The 19677-nt window shown below is 42.0% G+C and overlaps 1 protein-coding gene across 1 annotated transcript in view; it reads left to right on the top strand.

Moving 5' to 3' along the window:
- Nucleotides 1-12329, top strand: part of alg13 (ALG13 UDP-N-acetylglucosaminyltransferase subunit) — an 80014-nt gene extending 67685 nt beyond the window's left edge. Inside the window, exons 27-28 of the mRNA XM_072594665.1 lie at nt 992-1166; nt 11366-12329. Of these exons, the coding sequence (XP_072450766.1) occupies nt 992-1166; nt 11366-11619 (429 nt within the window). The 3' untranslated portion in view covers nt 11620-12329. The remainder of the gene's footprint in view (nt 1-991; nt 1167-11365) is intronic.
- The last annotated feature ends 7348 nt before the right edge of the window (nt 12330-19677 follow it).

The following is a 19677-nucleotide window of genomic DNA, read 5'->3' as shown; positions in this document are numbered from 1 at the left end:
GTGTTGCTAAGAAAAGAGACCTTGGAGTGCAAGTTCATAATTCTTTGAAAGTAGAATCACAGAACAATAGGATAGTGAATGCGGTGTTTGGTATGCTTTCCTTTTATTGGTCAGAGTATTGAGCATAGGAGTTGTGTTGCAGCTGTTAGGCCACTTTTGGAATATTGTGTGCAGTTCTGGTCAGAAGGAAGTTGTGAAACTTGAAAGGATCAGAAAAGGTTTACAAGGATGTTGCCAGGTTTGGAGGATGTGAGCTATTGGGAGAGGCTGAATAGGCTGGGGCTGTTTTCCCTGGAGTGTTGGAGGCTGAGGGGTGACCTTTATAGAGGTTTACAAAATTGAGGGGCAGGGATAGGGTAAATAGGCAGTCTTTTCACTGGGGTTGGGGGAGTCCAGAGCTAGAGGGCATTGGTGTAAGGTGAGGGGAAAAATTTTAAAAAGGGACCTAAGGGGTAACAGCACCTGGCAGCTCATTCCATACACACACCACCCACTGTGTGAAAATGTATTGGAGGCTAGTTAAATCAAAACATTTTAAAAGGCATCTGGATGGGTATATAAATAGGAAAGTTTTAGAGGGATATTGGCCTCTAAACCCATAGTGCTGGCAAATAGGATTACATTTAGTCAGAATATCTGGTCAGCTTGGATGAGTTGGACCGAAGGATCTGTTTCTGTGCTGTGTCTGTTAGCTCTGACTTGGTTGTATTTTACAGCTGAGACCACTAGAATAATTTGAATAGGAGATTATTAATTTACGATGTGTTGTCTTTTTAGGAGACTAGCAAAAACACTCTTGAAACGTGATTGTAAAAGTGTGCAGGATCTTTCCTAAATTTTTGAATTTGTTTCTGCAACTGTTTTTGTATTCTTAAATGTTGGCTTAAAAATAACTTGCAACATTTGTAAAATGTTTATCAACTTTTAACATAGCAAGTTGGAAACCATTCTCTTCTGGTCAGTTTTGAGTGCATTTTTCTCTTGTTTCTAGTGTTGCCACCAAAACTATTGGCACTCTGTCTATATGCCACAACAACAGCCAGTGGATGTTTACCCAGTGTTCCCTGCCACTTCCCAGTTTATTGAACAGTCAACCATGCCACAACTGTATGGTGATAATGGGAGAAGTGATGACCTTCAAAGTTCCTCTGACACTATGTCTAATGGCAAGTTTATTTCCTTTTTTAATATGGGAATCAATTTTTGAAGTTTCAATCCATATTGGGAAGGGCAATTGTCTGAATCTTTTGCTTTTAAAGAGAATTAAGCACTCTGGTCAGTGTTGGCTTTGTGATATGTAGAATAAAACTCATTGTGTTCTACCCAAGGCTGTGTAAAGTCCCTAATACTGATTGGACTAGTTTTGCACTTTTTATCCATTTTCCATCTAAGAGTCTGAGGTTGACCATGTAACAGAGTTATGGATAGTTCGGCACTGCAGATTAGAATTGCTGAGGGAGACAGTGAATGTGTGACCAAAAGGCAGAGAAAGAGTAGGAAGGCGGTGCAGGTGTCCCTTGCAGGGGCACTACTGTTTAGAAGAGCAGGAAAAAGACTCGTAGGGCCATAATCATAGGGGATTCTATTGTAAGGGGATTAGATAGGCAGTTCTGAGGCTGAAAACTGGACTCCCGGATGGCCTGTTGCCTCCCAGGTGCTCGGGTCAGGGATGTCACTGATCGGCTGCAGAGAATTCTGAAAGCGGAGGGTGAACAGCCGGTTGTCGTGGTGCATATAGGCACCAATGGTATGATATAAGTTTTAAAAAAAACACAAGATGAGGTCCTGAAAGCAGAATTCAGGGAGCTAGGAGGAGAATCTCAAAGGTAGTGATCTCCGGATTGCTATTAGTGCCAACTACTAGCCAGGGTAGAAATGAAAAAAATAGGCAGGATGAACATGTGGCTTGAGGGATCATGTAGGAGGGAGGGGTTCAGATTTGTGGAACATTGAGACTGGTCCTGAGGAAGGTGGGACTGTTACAAATTGGATGGTTTACACCTGAACCAGACAAACTAATATCCCTGGGGGAGTTTTCACTACTGCTGTTGGGGAGGTTTTAAACTAATGGGCTAAGAACCAGAAGAGAAGACTAGTAGACAATGAGGTGGAAACTAGAGACTGTAAGGATCATGAAGTTTACCAAGGGGAAGAGTAGGCAGAGCAGATGAATGCAAAAGAACTGGCAGTCTGAAGTGCATATACTTTAATGCAAGGAGTATAGTTGGTAAGGCAGATGAGCTTAGGGCTTGAATTGGTGCCTAGGTGTATGAAGTTATTGTGGTTGCAGAGACTTGGTTGAAGGAAGGGCATGATTGGCAACTAAATGTTCCAGGATATAGATGCTTCGGACAGGTGGAAAGGAGTTTAATTGCTGGTCAGGTATGATATCACTGCTGTGCTAAAGGAGGGCACTATGGAGGGCTGAGCAGTGAGGCATTGTGTAGAGCTGAGAAATAAGGGTACAGTTACATTGGGGCTGTATTACAGTGACCGTGAGGTAGAAGATTAAATAGGTAAACAGATTATGGAAAGATGTAGAGGCAACAGAGTGGTGGTGATGGGAGATTTTAATTTTCCCAACATTGACTGGGATACACTTAATGTCAGTCTGGATGAGGCAGAATTGTAAGTAGCATCCAGGAAAGCTTTCTACAGCAGTATGTCGATATTCTGACTAGGGAAGGGGCCATATTGGACCTGGTGTTGTAATGAGGCAAAAGTGAGGACTGCAAATGCTGGAAATGAGAGCTTCCTGCCTCTATCCCTGAAGAAGGGCTTTTGCCCGAAACGTTGATTTTCCTGCTCCTTGGATGCTGTCTGACCTGCTGTGCTTTACCAGCACCACTCTGATCTAAACTCTGGTGTTGTAATGAGCCAGGCTAGGTGGTAGAAGTTGCAGTGGGGATTTCTTTGGGAATAGTGACCACAATTCTAAGTTTTAGAATACTCATAGACAAAGATGAATGGTCCGAAGGGAAGAGTGCTAAACTGGGCCAAGGCCACTTATTTCCCAGCTTCTGCTGTATTTTGATATGTGGATTGGGAGCAGTTATTTGAAGGCAAGTCCACATTTGATATGTGGAGGCTTTCAAAGATAGTGCAAATAGGCATATCCCTTTGAAAACAAGTGATAGGAGAGGCAAGATTGTGAACTCTGGATGACAGGAGAAATTGTGCAACTAGCCAAGAGGAAAAGTGAAGTGTACATAAGGTCCAGGCAACTAAGAACAAAATGAGCCTTTGAGAATATCAAGTAGGACCAATCTTAAATGAGAAATTAAGTGGGCTAAAAGGGGTCATGAAATAACTTTAGTGAACATAATTAAAGAGAATCCCAAGCCTCTTATTCATATATAAGAAGAAAGAGAACTCGAGAAAGGGTTGGTCCACTAAAGAATAAGGAAGGAAGGAATGTTGTGTTGAACCTGAGAAAATGGCTGAGATTCTCTGATTACTTTGCATCAGTGTTCACTGAGAGGGACATAATGAATGTTGAGATTAGAGATAGAAGTTTGTTTACTCTGGATCACTTTGACATAAGGAGGGAAGGTGTGTTGGGTAAGCTAAAGGATATTAAGGTGGAGAAATCCCCAGGGCTGGATGGGATCTGTCCCAGGTTGCTGAGGGAGGCAAGAGAGGAAATAGCTGGGGCCCTGACAGGTATCTTTGTAGCACAAGTGAGATGTCAGAGGACTGGAGGGTTGTTAATATTGTCCCCCTGTACAAGAAGGGTAGTAGGGATATTCCAGATAACTACAGACCAATGAGCCTGACATCAGTGGTGGGAAAGTTGCAGGAGAGAAGGTACTGAGGGATTTGTGGCCGGCACGGTGGCACAGTGGTTAGCACTGCTGCCTCACAGCGCCAGAGACCCGGGTTCAATTCCCGCCTCAGGCGACTGACTGTGTGGAGTTTGCACGTTCTCCCCGTGTCTGCGTGGGTTTCCTCCGGGTGCTCCGGTTTCCTCCCACAGTCCAAAGATGTGCAGGTCAGGTGAATTGGCCATGCTAAATTGCCCGTAGTGTTAGGTAAGGGGTAGATGTAGATGCAGGGGTATGGGTGGGTTACGCTTCGGCGGGGTGGTGTGGACTTGTTGGGCCGAAGGGCCTGTTTCCACACTGTAAGTAATCTAATCTAATCAAATCAATTAATATTTGGAAAAGAATGGGCTCATCAGTGATAGGCAACATGATTTTGTGCAGGGGAGGTAGTGTTTCACCAGCTTAGTTATTTAAGGAAGTGACCACATTGATTGTTGAAGGAAGGGTTGTAGGTGTCATATGCGTGGACTTCAGTAAGGTATTTGATAAGGTTCCTCGTGGTAAACTAATGGAGCAAGTGAAGTCACGTGGTGTGCAAGGTATTTGAGCTAGGTGGATAAAGAACTGTTTGAGCAACAGGAGACAGTCGTAGTTGAAGGGAGCTTCTCAAAATGGAGAAAGGTGATGAGTGTTGGGGCCACTGTTGTTTGTGATATACATAAATGATTTGGACGAGGGTACTGTTGGTCTGATCAGACAGTTTGCAGATGACATGGAGATTGGAGTAGCAGAAAGCATATGGGACTGTCAAAGAATCCAGGAGAGTATAGATAGATTGAAGAGTTGGGCAGAAAAGTGGCAGATGGAGTTCAATCCTGCAAATGTGAGGTGATGCATTTTAGGAAGTCTAATTCTAGAGTGAACTATACTGTAAACGGAAGAGCCTTGGGCAAAATTGATGAGCAGACATATCTGGGAGTTCAGGTCCATTGTACCCTGAAGGTTGCTGCAGAGATGGATAGAGTGGTCAAGAAGGCATATGGTATGCTTGCCTTCATTGGGCAGGTATTGAGTATAAGAGCTGGCAGGTTATGTTAAAATGGTACAAGACTTTGTTTTGGCTGCATTTGGAATACTGTGTACAGTTCTGGTCACCACATTACCAAAAGGGTGTGGAGGCTTTGGACAGAGTGCAGAGAAGGTTTATGAGGATGTTGCCTGGTATGGAAGGTGCTAGCTATGAAGGGAGGTTGAGTAGGTTAGGATTGACTTTGTTAGAAAAAAGGAGATTGAGAGGGGAGCTGATTGAAGTCTGCAAAATCGTGAAGGGTATGGAGCAGGGTGGATAGAGAAGCTTTTTCCCAGGATGAGGGATTCAATAACGAGAGGTCACATGCTCAAGGTGAGACGTGAAAAGTTTAAGGGGAACTACACGCGGAAAGTACTTTAGAGGGTGGTAGGTGCTTGGAACGTGTTGTCAGTGGAGGTGGTAGAAGCAGGCACGTAGATTCATTTTAAGGTGCATCTGGACAGATGCATGAGTAGGTGGGAGCACAGGGATACAGATGCTTAGGAATTTGGTGACAGTTGTGGTTCTGTTCGCCGAGCTGGGAATTTGTCTTGCAAACGTTTCGTCCCCTGTCTAGGTGACATCCTCAGTGCTTGGGAGCCTCCTGTGAAGCGCTTCTGTGCTGTTTCCTCCGGCATTTATAGTGGCCTGTCTCTGCCGCTTCCGGTTGTCAGTTCGAGCTGTCCGCTGTAGTGGCCGGTATATTGGGTCCAGGTCTATGTGTTTGTTGATAGTCTGTGGATGAGTGCCATGCCTCTAGGAATTCCCTGGCTGTTCTGTTTGTTTGGCTTGCCCTATGGTAGTGTTGTCCCAGTCAAATTCATGTTGCTTGTCGTCTGTGTGTGTGGCTACTAAGGATAGCTGGTCGTGTCGTTTCGTGGCTAGTTGGTGTTTGTGTATACGGATCGTTAATTGTCTTCCTGTTTGTCCGATGTAGTGTTTTGTGCAGTCCTTGCATGGGATTTTGCGGCATGTCCTGTTAGAACAAACAGTCTTCAACCCAAACTCTGGGTCAGATACGTGGATGACACATTTGTAATAATTAAAAACACAGAAATAGAGAACACACACCAGATCATCAACGCCACACTCACAGGAATCCGATTCACTAGAGAGGAAGAAAAGGACAACCAACTCCCATTCCTAGACGTGATGGTATAGAGAACACCAAACGGAGAATTCACCACAAAGGTTTACAGGAAAGCCACACACACTGACCAAGTCCTAAACTGTGAAAGCAACCACCCAACACACACACACAGTTGCATCAGGACACTATTCAAAAGGGCCACAACACACTGCAGCACACCAGAACTACAAAAAGAGGAAGAGGAACAACTGTACAAAGTATTCACCAAAAACGGATACCCTCGCAATTTCATCAACAGATGCCTAAAGGGAGAGACAACGGAACAAGGACATGCCGCATCCCAAAGGAGTAGCCACACTGCCATACATCAGGAGCATTTCTGAACTGACAGCGAGACTACTGCGACCACTAGGACTCCTAACAGCACACAAACCAACAGCCACTCTCAGACAACAACTCACCAGAACAAAGGACCCGATACCCAACATGAGCAAAACTAACGTAGTGTACAAAATCCCATGCAAGGACTGCACAAAACACTACATCGGACAAACAGGAAGACAATTAACGATCCGTATACACAAACACCAACTAGCCACGAAACGACACGACCAGCTATCCTTAGTAGCCACACACACAGACGACAAGCAACATGAATTTGACTGGGACAACACTACCATAGGGCAAGCCAAACAAACAGAGAACAGCCAGGGAATTCCTAGAGGCATGGCACTCATCCACAGACTCTATCAACAAACACATCGACCTGGACCCAATATACCGGCCACTACAGCGGACAGCTCGAACTGACAACCGGAAGTGGCAGAGACAGGCCACTGTAAATGCCGGAGGAAACAGCACAGAAGCGCTTCACAGGAGGCTCCCAAGCACTGAGGATGTCACCTAGACAGGGGACGAAACGTTTGCAAGACAAATTCCCAGCTCGGCGAACAGAACCACAACAACGAGCACCCGAGCTACAAATCTTCTCCCAAACTTTGAATTTGGTAAAAGGTTTAGACATTGGATTTGGATCGGCTCAAGCTTTGAGGGCCAAAGGGCCTATTCCTGGGCTGTAAATTTTCTTGTTCTTTTGTTCTTTGAGTTTAACCCACATGAATATTTTCCATCATTTTTATTTGGGGGATGTGGGCTTTGCTGCTTGGGCCAGCATTTATTGCCCTTAATTGGCAGTGAGCTGCTCACTATCAGTACATATGTACTATTTTATAGAAGGTCTTGTTACTTTCAGTAATGCTGCCTGGTATCTTGTACGTATTTTGAATCTTAAAAATAGCTCTACATAGCTGTTACTGCAATACAAAAATAACATGATTAAGTAAATTGTTTTTGAAGGGTGCTAAACGCTTTTGAAGAATCAAATTTAGTAGTAGCGTGGAACATGATTGACACTGACACTGAACGTCACGTGACTTCATAGAGAAGAGACTTAATGATGAAAACAGTCTGACCAGATTGATAAAAGAACGATGCTAAATTCACTGCCAGTTTCTGGCTGTCCTCTCAGCACTTCCCACTGACTCTGTGCACTATTTAATCTACCAAGGGTGTTTAACACGGTAAGGGATTCTGTTCTGCACCTAGACAATCTGAATATATTTTCAAAACCAACAACAAACAAACCTGCATGAGCTGTCGACATTAAAACTTGTATCAATATTTAAGTTGAACTAGCAGTTTAAATGTAAATTTGAGACCTCAATTTTGAGGAACCTAAATTCTGCACCTCGCTCACTCAAACCCAAGATCACCACGAGACAAAATTCAAGACTGCATTTCTGAGCAGGCATTCTATGTAGTGTTGGAGGCTTAAGCAATTTCAGCACTTAGCGAACTCCTGTGTCACATCCTTCAGAAAAGTTAAAGTGCTTGAAGTTTAGAATCTATCACGAGTGGATGGGGTGCAGTGGTTGATCCTGAAGGTTGCTTGTTTCAATCTTTTAGTTAACTACATACAGTTGTGCCTGTGCAAGGAATATTGAAACAGTAACTGTGCAGAATCACTGCTAAAGCAATCTGGACCAAGATTGAACAGGTATTAGATAAAAGCAAAATGTAATCTGAGAGGAAGTAGCACGAGTTTTAGTAGAGCCTCATCAACAGGCTATTAAGTATCTTGAAAAGCACTTTGAAATGCAGCAGTGCCCCTCATTTGAAAAACTTTTTCACAATTTGTTTTGGTTTAAAAGAATGAAATTAATTTTTTAAAAGGAGCTGATTGTTTCCAATCTGCACTAGGCCTCTTGACAGTTGTTAATTCCCAGAGTGGGGAGAGACTGCTTTGGACATCAAGGAAGTATGCCTCGTGAATCTCTAGAAAATTCAAGTTGGAAATTGAGAAAAACCCACTGCCTAGAGTCATACTGTTGTTGGAAAATAGTTACCTCTGCCTCAGGGTATTGCTGAAACAATTCTTATGGTGTTAAATTCATTAATGACCTTTTTTTTCATCGTACGACGTGGGAATATTCATTCAGTTTCTTTTAGTGGAGAAATCCATGGTCTGGTACAGCGAGACCTGTTCAACATTGTCCTGGGCTGATGTGTAGCAATTAACATGCATGCCGCACAATATGCGAGAAGAAGGCCCTCCCCAGTGAGACCATCTTTTAATATCTCCCTTTAAAATTCGACAGGAATGTCAACAATGAATTCCCAAACTTTTTTTACACGTGGAGTTCACCCTGAATAAGAAATTTTACTGGATACTCACCATAAATGCTGTAGCTATAAAAGGTGGTCAGAAGATATGCTTTGCCCGACTCGAGCCTTTCTACAGTCAACAATGGCAAGATGTCTGACTGAGAGCTATACAGCTTGGAACCAGACCTTTAGGTCTATCTCATCCATGTTGACTGGATATCCTAAATAAATTAGTCCCATTTGCCAGCATTTGGCCTATATCCCCTCAACCCTTCCTATTCATATACCCATCTTTTTAAATGTTGTAATTGTAGCAGCCTCCTCCACTGTCAGCTCATACCATGTACTCTGCATGAAAAAGTTGCCCCTTAGATCCCTTTTCAAATCCACCCCCCACCCATCTTAAACCTATACCCTCTAGACTCCACTACCCTGCAAAAAAGACCTTGTCTATTCCCCCTATTCCTGTCCCTCATGATTTTGTTAACCTTGAAAAAGATACCCCTTGGCCTCCAATGCTGCAGGGAAAAAAGCCCCAGTCTATTTAGCCCCTCTATAGCACGCGCCCTCCAAACCTGGTAATATGTTTGTAAATCTTTTCTGAACCCTTTCAAGTTTCTTAACATCCTCCCTACAGGAGAGAGACCAGAATTGCACACTGAATGCCAAAAGTGGCCTTACCAATACACTGTACAACCACAACATAGCCTCCCAACTCCTATATTCAATGCACTGACCAATAAAGGCAAACATACCAAAGACCACCTTCACTATCCTAGCTATTTGTGATTCCAATTTCAAGGAGCTATGAACCTGCACTCCAAGGTTTCTTTTGTTCAACAAGACCTTGCCATTAAGTGTACAAGTCCACCCCTGATTTGCCTTTCCAAAATGTAGTACCTCACATTTATCCGAATTAAATTCTACCTACCATTCCTCAACCCATTGACCCATCTGATCAAGGTCCTGTTATTCTCTATGGTAATCTTTACTGTTCACTACACCTCCAATTTTGGTGTCATCTGCAAACTTGCCATACCTCCTAAATCCACATTCAAATCATTATACAAAAAGCAGTGGACCCAGCACCAGTCCTTGTGACACACTGGTCACAGGCCTCCAGTCTGAAAGGCAGCCCTCCACTACTATCCTCTATCTTCCGTATTCTTCTTTTTAAGCCAGTTCTGTATCCAAATGGCTAGCTCTCCCTCTTCCGTGAAATCTAATCTTACGATGAGCCTTGTTGAACGTCTTACTGAAGTCCATATATATCCTGTCCACCACTCTGACTTTGTCAATCCTCTTTGTAACTTCAAAAAATGCAAGTTTGTACACGGGAAATAATGTTTCACTAAACCATATTGACTATCCCTAATCAGTCCTTGCCTTTCCAAATATGTTAATCATGTCCCTTTTGGATTCCTTCGAAAAACTTGCCCACTGTTAGGCTCACTGGTGTATAGTTCATTGGTTTTTTTCCTTGCCACCTTTCTTAAGTAGTGGCATCACATTTGCCAACCTCTAGTCTTCTGGCACCTCACCTATGGTTATTGATACAAATATCTCAGCAAGGGCCCAGCAATCACTTCCATGGCTTCCCACAGAGTTCTAGAGTACATCTGATCAAGTCCCAGGGGTTTATCCATCTTTGTGTTTTGAGATGTCCAGCACAACCACCACCTATAATATTATGACATCGTGTTGATCATGCTCTCCATTTGCCTGAAAATGTGCAGCTCCAGCAATGCTTGGAGCTCAGTGCCATTCCAAAGAAGGCACTTTCTAGATTGGCCTGTCACTCACCACTTCAAGCATTCACTCACTCCTCCATGGGTGAGCTGTAGCTCAGCTTGTACGATGAGGTGTGCTGCTGCAGCTCAACAGGGCATCCTTGTGACCTACCATGTTTTACAAGGGCAAAAGGTGTGTAGGGACATGGCTGACTGGTTTCCCATCAAGTCACATTCCATCTTAACTTCAAAATACAATATTCCTTTGCTCTAAAAATGCTGGAGTTCTACCAATTTATAATGTTCTATTTACTTGTGGGTTGGTCACTGCTTGGCAACATTTTGTCTATCTCTAGTTGACCTTGGTGAGCTGTGCCTTGAAATGGCCGCAGTCCTTGGGGTATGTAACACCCTCCATGCTGTTAGAAAGGGAGTTTCATGATCTCTTTCCAGCAACATTGAAGAAAAGACCATTAGCTCCAAGTTAGTATGGTGTGTGACTTGAAGGAGAATTTAAGGGGATAGTGTTACCATGCGTTTGCTCTATCCTTCTAGATGTGTTAGTTTGGAAGATGTTCTGAGTGTTGACCCACATGTTCAAGAAGGTGGCTCATCACCTCAGGGTAGTTTGGGAGTGAGCAACAGATGTTGGCTTTGCTAACAACAATACCCTATCTTGCGAAGATTTTAAAAAAAAGTTGAGCAAGTCATGTGACTGATGTTTAGGCAGAATTAGATATAATAATTGCAGGATTCTTCTAACTTTTGAAAAGTTAGATAGTATTTTAGCTCATTTACATTTTTCATTCTGTTAAATTTATTGGAGCATCCTCGCTTCTCCCTGTCATTTCTCCCTTGACTCAAAAGCATTTCTCTCTTTTGGAGAATGAACATTTTTTTTCCAGGAATGGACAGAAGGTCACTGATTCATGTTGAGATGCTGTCTATAATAATCTGGTCTCTGTAAATTTAAGTAACAATGTCTTACAGTTTTTGGGTGGAATAGATGCATGTTTTTGGTACTGATGGGCTCTATTTTCCTCTGCAGGATCTTATCCTACTGTGGAGCCTCAAACTGTTCCTCATTCAACAATGTACTATCCAGTACTGACTGATCAGTACATTCCAGCACCTGCTTATGATCCCTGTATCCCTGCAGCATCCGCGCTTCATTATGTTGGTGCCTGGTACCCAACAAATCAGATGTGTAATAGTTCACCAAGGCTGCAGAGCCCAGCACCTCCAGCTCCATTAAATTATGTTGGACCTGCCAATCTGCCTACACATTATGTATCTCACTAAGTATGAGAAAAAAATTGGATTTAACATGCCTAATTAGAGGTAGATTGTTTACCTCCTTGCCCACTATCCCCTTACCAACCCCAACCACTATCGAGCATCAGATTCTTTAATTGATTTAACTCCGATTCAAAAAATCATCCACTTTTTCCTCTGCAATTGCCTGAAATACTTGTATATGTGGTCTTTTATTTAAATAGCTGTTCACATCTCGATACTGAGACTTTCTCACTTTGTAGTAAAGCTCCTAATTGGGTTTGTAGACCAAAATAAGGCAAATGTTGCTTGTCAGGTAGATGTGCTTTATGCAAGTTCTTTCCATTGTGCAATATCAACAGAGCTTCAACTTCACCTTGAGTGAAGTGTCTTGTCTTCTGAAATCAGTTGAAGGGCTACCCTTCAAAGGAAAAAAGTTATTCCAACATTATAATGTACTGTTTTTCACGTTTTCCTTGTTTCAGTTGGTTGATTCCAGCATACAAACCATACCACTTCTACCTCATGTTTAAAATCTTTGATATTTTTGAAATCTTTAGTTTGTGAAAGCTTGTGTATTTTTGATCAGTTTAACATGTTAACTTTCGTTTGCCAGTTTTGTGCCAGAAATGTTTGGCATTGACTTTGTTTTAGACTGTTAATTGCTCAGCTCTGGAGTACAGTTCCAAAGGAAATGCTGTGTGGTTGTGGGTTCATCTTTCATTTCATGTTAATAAAATCTGAGCACTGCAACCTACTTGTGTCAGTGTACTTTTGTGTGTAGTCCAGTGAAAACCAATCAATAAATATTCCAATGAAGTATTTGCAGTTTTGTATAGACTCTTTTTAGTCTAAATTTTCATAACCCATAAAGTAGAAATTTGGATGGGTGCACTGAGATGGGGCTGGGGATAAAAATGTAAAGGTAAACTTGATGGTTACTTGACAGTACAGTTTCCAGAAAAATCATATCAAAGATTGCTACATGAGCCATTTGTGTCTCTGGCACTTTTGAAAAGCCATCTAGTTAATGTCACCCACTCCTTCTCCTGTGTAGATTTACAAAGATTTGATCAAGGAATGATCGAACTCTCTTTTGAAAGCTGCTGTTGTATGGAATCTGTTTTCAGCATCTTTTAATCAGCTCTATATTCCAATTCCTGATGATTTGCAAAATACACTTTTTGTTTCTGACTTCTGTCAATTATCTCACATCTATGTACTTTGACAACTGTTGGAAGCAATTGCTTTTTACTTTTAAATCCTTGATGTTAAATGCTTTTTTTGAAATTCCCTTGGGTATTTTTCCCTGAGATGACTGCCAGCTTCTGTGTCCATAAGTGATTACTGATACAGTCATTGCAAGGCACGGTTTCTTACCAAACATTTCACTGGGAACTCAGTCATTGTAAAGGTTTGGTTTATAAATTACTTTGTCAACCAGGAGGACTGCGACCCTCTACACCATTCCAACCAAGCTCCATACAGTCCATAGTGTATTTAATTAATTTTCCCTGGACACACTGCAGTGCTATGAACATTTCAACTTTGGCTTCCACATATGATCGCATGTTTTCATATTGTGAGGGAGACTGGTGATGTGAAGAGAGGTCAGTTAAATGTCTGTGATAGCCTGAAGGAATGTATGTTATCTACACTTTACTGTAGATATTAGTTTTTCCTTTGTAACACTGGTTTTTCATTTCTATTAAATCATGCTTTTTATCTGATTTCCCCTGTAGACCATCCCATCCATGTATGAAATTTTCATCTGAATGAACGAGTCTGAAAAGCCATCAACCTGATTTTAAAGGTTTCTCTTCAGACTGCCAGACCTCCTGAGTAGTTCTGGTATTTTCCACTTTTATTCTGGATTTACATCTATGATACTTTTGTATCATCAAATGACAAGCAGATATCATGCAGCACTTAATTCAGCAGTAATCTTAATGTTCAATTTGGAGTCAACGAAGGCCACTCTGCTCCTGACTTCATTGCATGCAAAAGTGCTGTATTCCAGAGGCTAAGTTGGAATGAGTGTCCTTGCGATTAGTCAAAATGTGTGGCACTGGAAAAGCACAGTATGTCAGGCAGCATCCAAGGAGGAGGAGAAGAGTCGATAGGTCAGGCATAAGCCCTTCATCAGGCCTGATGAAGAGCTTATGCCCGAAATATCAACTTTCCTGCTCGTATGCTGTCTGACCTGCGCTTTTCCAGTGCCACACTTTTTGACTGATCTCCAGCATCTCTCTCTCTCTCTCTCTCTCTCTCTCTCTCTCTCTCTCTCTCTCTCTCTCTCTCTCTCTCTCTAATCCTTGAGATTTAGGCAGTGTCTGACAAAGCGACTTTAAGGAACTCCCAGTAAAATTGAAGTTTTACGGAAAGTTGGAATGTAGTTATCTCAGCCCCAGAACATCATTGCAGGTACACATCAGGATAATGTTCTTAACCCAATCATCTACATCTGTTTCATTATTGACCTCTTCAACATAACATCTGAAGTATGATGTTTGATTTTGAACAGCTTTCAATGTCATTTGAGATGACTCAGGTCAGTCCATGAGTAGCTGGAGGCAACAGGTCAGTGGGTCATTGCAGAGAAATGCAGGTAAGAGCTTGCACTCAAATGGAGGAGCTGAAGATTGAAGTTTTAAAACTAGAGGGAAAGATACACCTGGCCTGAACTGGAGGGAAAATCTCCAGAAAAAAATTAACCTAGTCCTGTTTTTCATGATTAAGATCAGGAAAGGAGAAAAATGGAAATAAAACCTTGAGTTATTCTATTTGTATATATGGGCTGAGCTGTTTCCAAAATGTTAAGTCAGACACTATGAAATGTAACAGCTGAGTGAAAAGGTAAAGTTTTTAAATGTTAAAAGGGGCAAGTTATTTTCTGCACTCTGAATAATATACAACTTGTATTAAAAAATGTTGCCTTTAGTTGTCAAAATAGAATTCTTAAAACTTGAAATCTTATCATGCAACTTTTTATATTGGCCATGGAGAGTTTGGATTTCTTACAGAAGTCTGTAAAGAGATTATAACACTAGTTTCCTTCCTTAAAGGATGTTAACAAGTTGCTGGATTCCTTGGCACCATTACTGATCTAGTTTTAATTCCAGATTTATTTAACTTGTGAACCAACTATTATGGTGAGAATTGAACACTCTAGGTTGAGACCTGCTAGATTATCAAATCAACAACATAATTGCTCCTGTAATTTAATGCATGCAATCTTGGAATGTCAGCTTTGCAGGTAATAAGTGCTGGCTACCTCTTATCTGTTGTAAGACTATAACAAACTGCAATAGGAGTCCCTTGAGCCTGTGCTGCCATTTGATAGGATCATGGCTGATCCAACACATGTCACATCCACTCTCCTACCCTTTCCCTGTAACACTTGATTCTCATCAAGAATCTACCTTTAATATTAAATATACACAAGGACTCTGCCCACACAGCTTTCTGGCATGGAGTTGCAAATACTTGCAACCTCTTTCGCATCTTATTGAGACTACACCCTCTAGTCCTGAACTATTCCATAAAGGGAAACATCTGATCAGCATTCACCCTGTCAAGTCCTTTAAGAATCTTCTGTCTCAATGCAGTCTTACTTCTGAACTCCAAATACAGTCCCAACCTATTTTAATTTTTTGCTTGGAAGTCATTCTCTCCATACCAGGGGTCATCCAAGTGAACCTTCTCTGAACTGCCTTCAATGAAATATCTTTTGTTAAATAAGGGGACCAAAACACCTCAGATGTCATTCCCCAGTACCATGTATAGTTGCAGTAAGACTTTCCTGCTTCTGTATTCTATCCCCTTGAAATACCTGCTGTACCTGTGCTAGTTTTGTTTCATGCACAAATACCCAAACCTCTGCAGCTTTCTGCACTTTCTTCTCCAATTAAATAATGTGTTCATTTGTTCTCCTTTTCAAAATGAACAGCTTCATATTTTCCTATTATGCTCTATTTGCTACCTACTTGCCCACTCACTTAACCTATTGCTACCTCTCTGAAAATTTTGTATCCTATTTCCTGCCTGAGAGCCAATTCTCTATCCAAAGCAAAGTATACCCCTGACATTGTGGGCTATTATTTTACGTCTTAACATTGTGTGAGACCTTTCGAATGCCTTTTAGAAGCCTGAATACAGCACATCTTCTAGTTCCACTCTATTCACTCTTGTTGAGATGAAAAACAAAATCTCAACTTACAGTAATAGAGAAGTATAGCATGGAAATAGACCCTTCAGTCTAACCCATCCATGTTGTCTGGATATCCTAACCTAACCTAGTCTCATTTGCTAGCACTTGGCTGTATACCTCCAAACCTTTCCTATTCATATACCCATCCAGATGCCTTCTAAGAGCCTCCACCACTTCCTCTGGCAGCTTATTCCATACATGCACTGCCCTCTGCATGAAAAAGTTGCCCCTTGGGTCCCTTTTTAACTTTTTCCCCTCTCCCCCTAAACCTATGCCCTCTAGTCCTGGACTCCCCCACCCCCAGGGAAAAGAATTTGTCTATTTATCCTTTCCATGGTTCTTGTGGTTTTATAAACCTCTATAAGGGCACCCCTCTGTCTCAGATGCTCCCTGTAGCTCAAATCCTCTGACCCTGGCAACATGCTTGTAAAGCTTTTCTGAACCCTTTCAAGTTTCACCACCCTTCTGATAGGAGTAAGACAAGAATTGCATGCAATATTCCAAAAGTGGCCTAGCCAGTGTCCTGTTCAGCCGCAATAATACCTCCCAACTCCTATAGTCAATGCTCTGACCAATAAAGGAAAGCATACCAAATGTCTGCGACTCCACTTTCAAGGAACTATGAGCCTGCACTCCAAGGTCTCTGATCAGCAACACTTCCCAGGACCTTGCCATTAAGTGTATAAGTCCTGCTCTGATTTGCTTTTCCAAAATGTAATATCTCCCATCTGATTCAGATCTCATTGTACTCTGAGGTAACCTTCTTTGCTGTCAACTGTGCCTCCAATTTTGGTGTCATCTGCAAACTTACTAACTATACCTCCTTTGTTCACATCTAAATCATTTATATAAATGATGAAAAGTAGTGGATCCAGCACTGATCTTTGTGGCACTCCGGTCACAGGCCTCCAGTCTGAAAAACAACCCTCCACCACCATGTTCTGTCTTCTACCTTTGAGCCAGTTCTGTATCCAAATGGCTAGTTCTCTCTCTATTCATTGAGATCTAACTTTGCTAACTAGTCTCCCATGGGGAACCTTGTCGAACACCTTTCTGAGGTCCGTATAGATCACATCCACTGCTCTGCCCTGTCAAGCTTCAAAAAACACAATCAAGTTTGTGAGACACGATTTCTCATGCATTAAGCCATGTTAACTATTCCTAAGCAGTCCTTGCCTTTCCAAATACATGTAAATCGTATCCCTCAGGATTCCCTCCAACAGCTTGCCCACTGATATCGGGCATCATGGTAGCCCACAAACCTGCCAATGCACTAAAATAGCAGCTAATGAACTTGAAAGACCACAAGTGAAATGAATGTCATTTACAAAATACCTTGCAAGAACTGTAACAGACACCACATTGGACAAATATATGAACATCAGCTAGCCTCAAAAGACATGCTACTCTCACTAGTATCCTTACATACAGATGAGCAAGGACACCCCTTTGACTGGGACGACACATCCATCCTAGGACAAGCCAAACAGAGACCTGCACAAGGATTCCTAGAAGCATAGCATTCTGACCGGAACTCTATCAACAAACACATTGATTTGGAGCCCATCTACTACCCTCTGAGAAAGAGGAGGAAATGGCATCACCCAGGCATGGGAACCTAAACAGAAAGTGGGACATAACACTGCACTTGACTGGAGGTTTACTGATGAGGTTAGCATGGTGATGAAATGTCTGAAAACGAACCTTCCAGCTTAGCGAGCAAACTTACATCCAGAACCTCAACCTGAAATATAAATCTTCTCCAAACTTGCTGTCACTATCTATTTCCCCACATTCTATTATCTTACACGTACTTCTCCACAGTAAACACTAATGCAAAATATTTGTTTAGTATCTCTCCCATCTCCTGCAGTTCCACACATAGGCTTGCGTTGCTGATCTTTGAGGGACCCTATTCTCTACCCAGTTACCTTTTTTTTTCCTTAATGTATTTGTAAAATCCCTTTAGATTCTCCTTAACCTGATTTGCCAAAGCTATCTTATGTCCCCTTTTTGCCCTCCTGATTTCTCTCTTTAAGTACATTCCTCCAGCCTTTATACTCTGCTAAGGATTCACTTGATCTCTGCTGTCTAAACCTGACATATGCTTTCTTTTTCTTAATCAAAATCTCAATTTGTCCAGTCATCCAGTATTGCCTCACCAGGCTTGCCTTTCACTATAACAGGAATGCATTGTCTCTGGACTCTTGTTATCTCATTTTTGAAGGCTTGCAATTTTCCAGCTGTCTCTTTACCTACGAAAATCTGCCCCCAATCAGCTTTTGAAAGTTCTTGCCAAATACCCTCAAAATTGGCTTTCCTCCAATTTAGAACTTCAACTTTTAGATCCTGTCTATTCTTTTCCATCACTATTTTAAAACTATTAGATTATGGTCACTGGCTCCACAGTGCTCCCCCACATTCAACCTCAGTCACCTGCCCTGACTTATTTCCGAAGAGCAGGTCATGTTTTGCACCTTCTCTAGTAGGTACATCCATGTATAGAATCAGAAAAATTGTCTTGTACACACTTAACAAATTCCTCTCCATCACTATGGCAGTCCCAGTCTATGTTTGGAAAGTTAAAATCCCCTACCATAACCACCCTATCATTCTTAAAGATAACTTAAATCCCCTTACAAATTTGTTTCTCAATTTTCTGTTGAATATTGTGGTGTCTATAATACAGTCCCAATAAGGTGATCATCCCTGTTTTACTTCTCTGTTCCACCCAAATATCTTCCCTGGATGTATTCCCAGGGATATCCCCTCCTAAGTACAGCTGTAATGCCATCCCTTATCAAAAACGCCATTCCCCTCCCTCTCTTGGACCCCTTTCTATCCCTCAAGCATTTGTATCCTGGAACATTAAGCTGTCAGTCCTGTCCATCCCTGAGCCACGTCTCTGTAATCGCTATGCTATCCCAGTCCCGTGTTCCTGCCTTTCCTGTTCGACCTCTTGCACTGGAAAAAATGCAGTTTAATTTATCATGACTATTCTTTAGAGGGCCAATGTGGACTTGTTGGGCCAAAGGGCCTGTTTCATACTATAGGGAATGAATCTTTAAAATAAAAATCCTACCTTGTACTCTGCTTTCTTCGTGCCTGCCCTGACTGTTTGACTGGCTCCCTTTCCCAACTATACCAGTCCAAGATTGATCTCTTTTCTCACTATCTCCCTGAGCACCTCAAGCAAATCTCTCTGCTAGTATATTAGTCCCCACCAATTCAGGTGTGATCTGTCCTTCTTCTACAGGTTACTTCTATCCCAAAAGAGATTCCAATGATCCAAAAATGTGAACCTTTTTTCCATGCACCCGCTCCTCGACCACACATTCATCTGCTCTATCCTCCTATTCCTACCCTCACTAATTTGTAACACCAGGAATAATCCAGATATTACTACCTCGAGGACCTCCTTTTTAAATACCTTAACTTCCTATATTCTCCCTACAGAATCTCATTCTTTTTCCTTCCTATATCATTAGTTCCAATGTGCACAATGACCTCCTCCTGGTCCCTCTCTCTTTGAGAACATTCTGCACCCTCTGAGACATCCTTGATCCTGGCACCAGAGAGGCAACACACCATTCTGATTTTTTGCTGCCAGCTGCAGAAATGTCTGTGCCTCTGACAATCTATCACTTTCAAAGGTTTGGAACCTGATGTACCCTCCACTATATTAAAGCCATTCTTGATACCAGAAACTTAGCTGTTAGTGTTACATTCCCCTAAGAGTCCGTCACCTCCAACATTTTCCAAAACAGCACACTTATTTGAGATGGGGATAGCAGAGGAGATCCGACACTACCTGCCTCCCTCTCCTACCTTTCCTGGAATTAACCCATCTACCTGACTGTATCTGTGGCTTTTCT

This window comes from Chiloscyllium punctatum, chromosome 25 (assembly GCF_047496795.1).
Source record: "Chiloscyllium punctatum isolate Juve2018m chromosome 25, sChiPun1.3, whole genome shotgun sequence".
NCBI classification, from domain to species: Eukaryota; Metazoa; Chordata; class Chondrichthyes; order Orectolobiformes; family Hemiscylliidae; genus Chiloscyllium; species Chiloscyllium punctatum.
The sequence above is the reverse complement of the archived record's forward strand: the minus strand, read 5'-3'. Positions and strand labels throughout refer to the sequence as shown.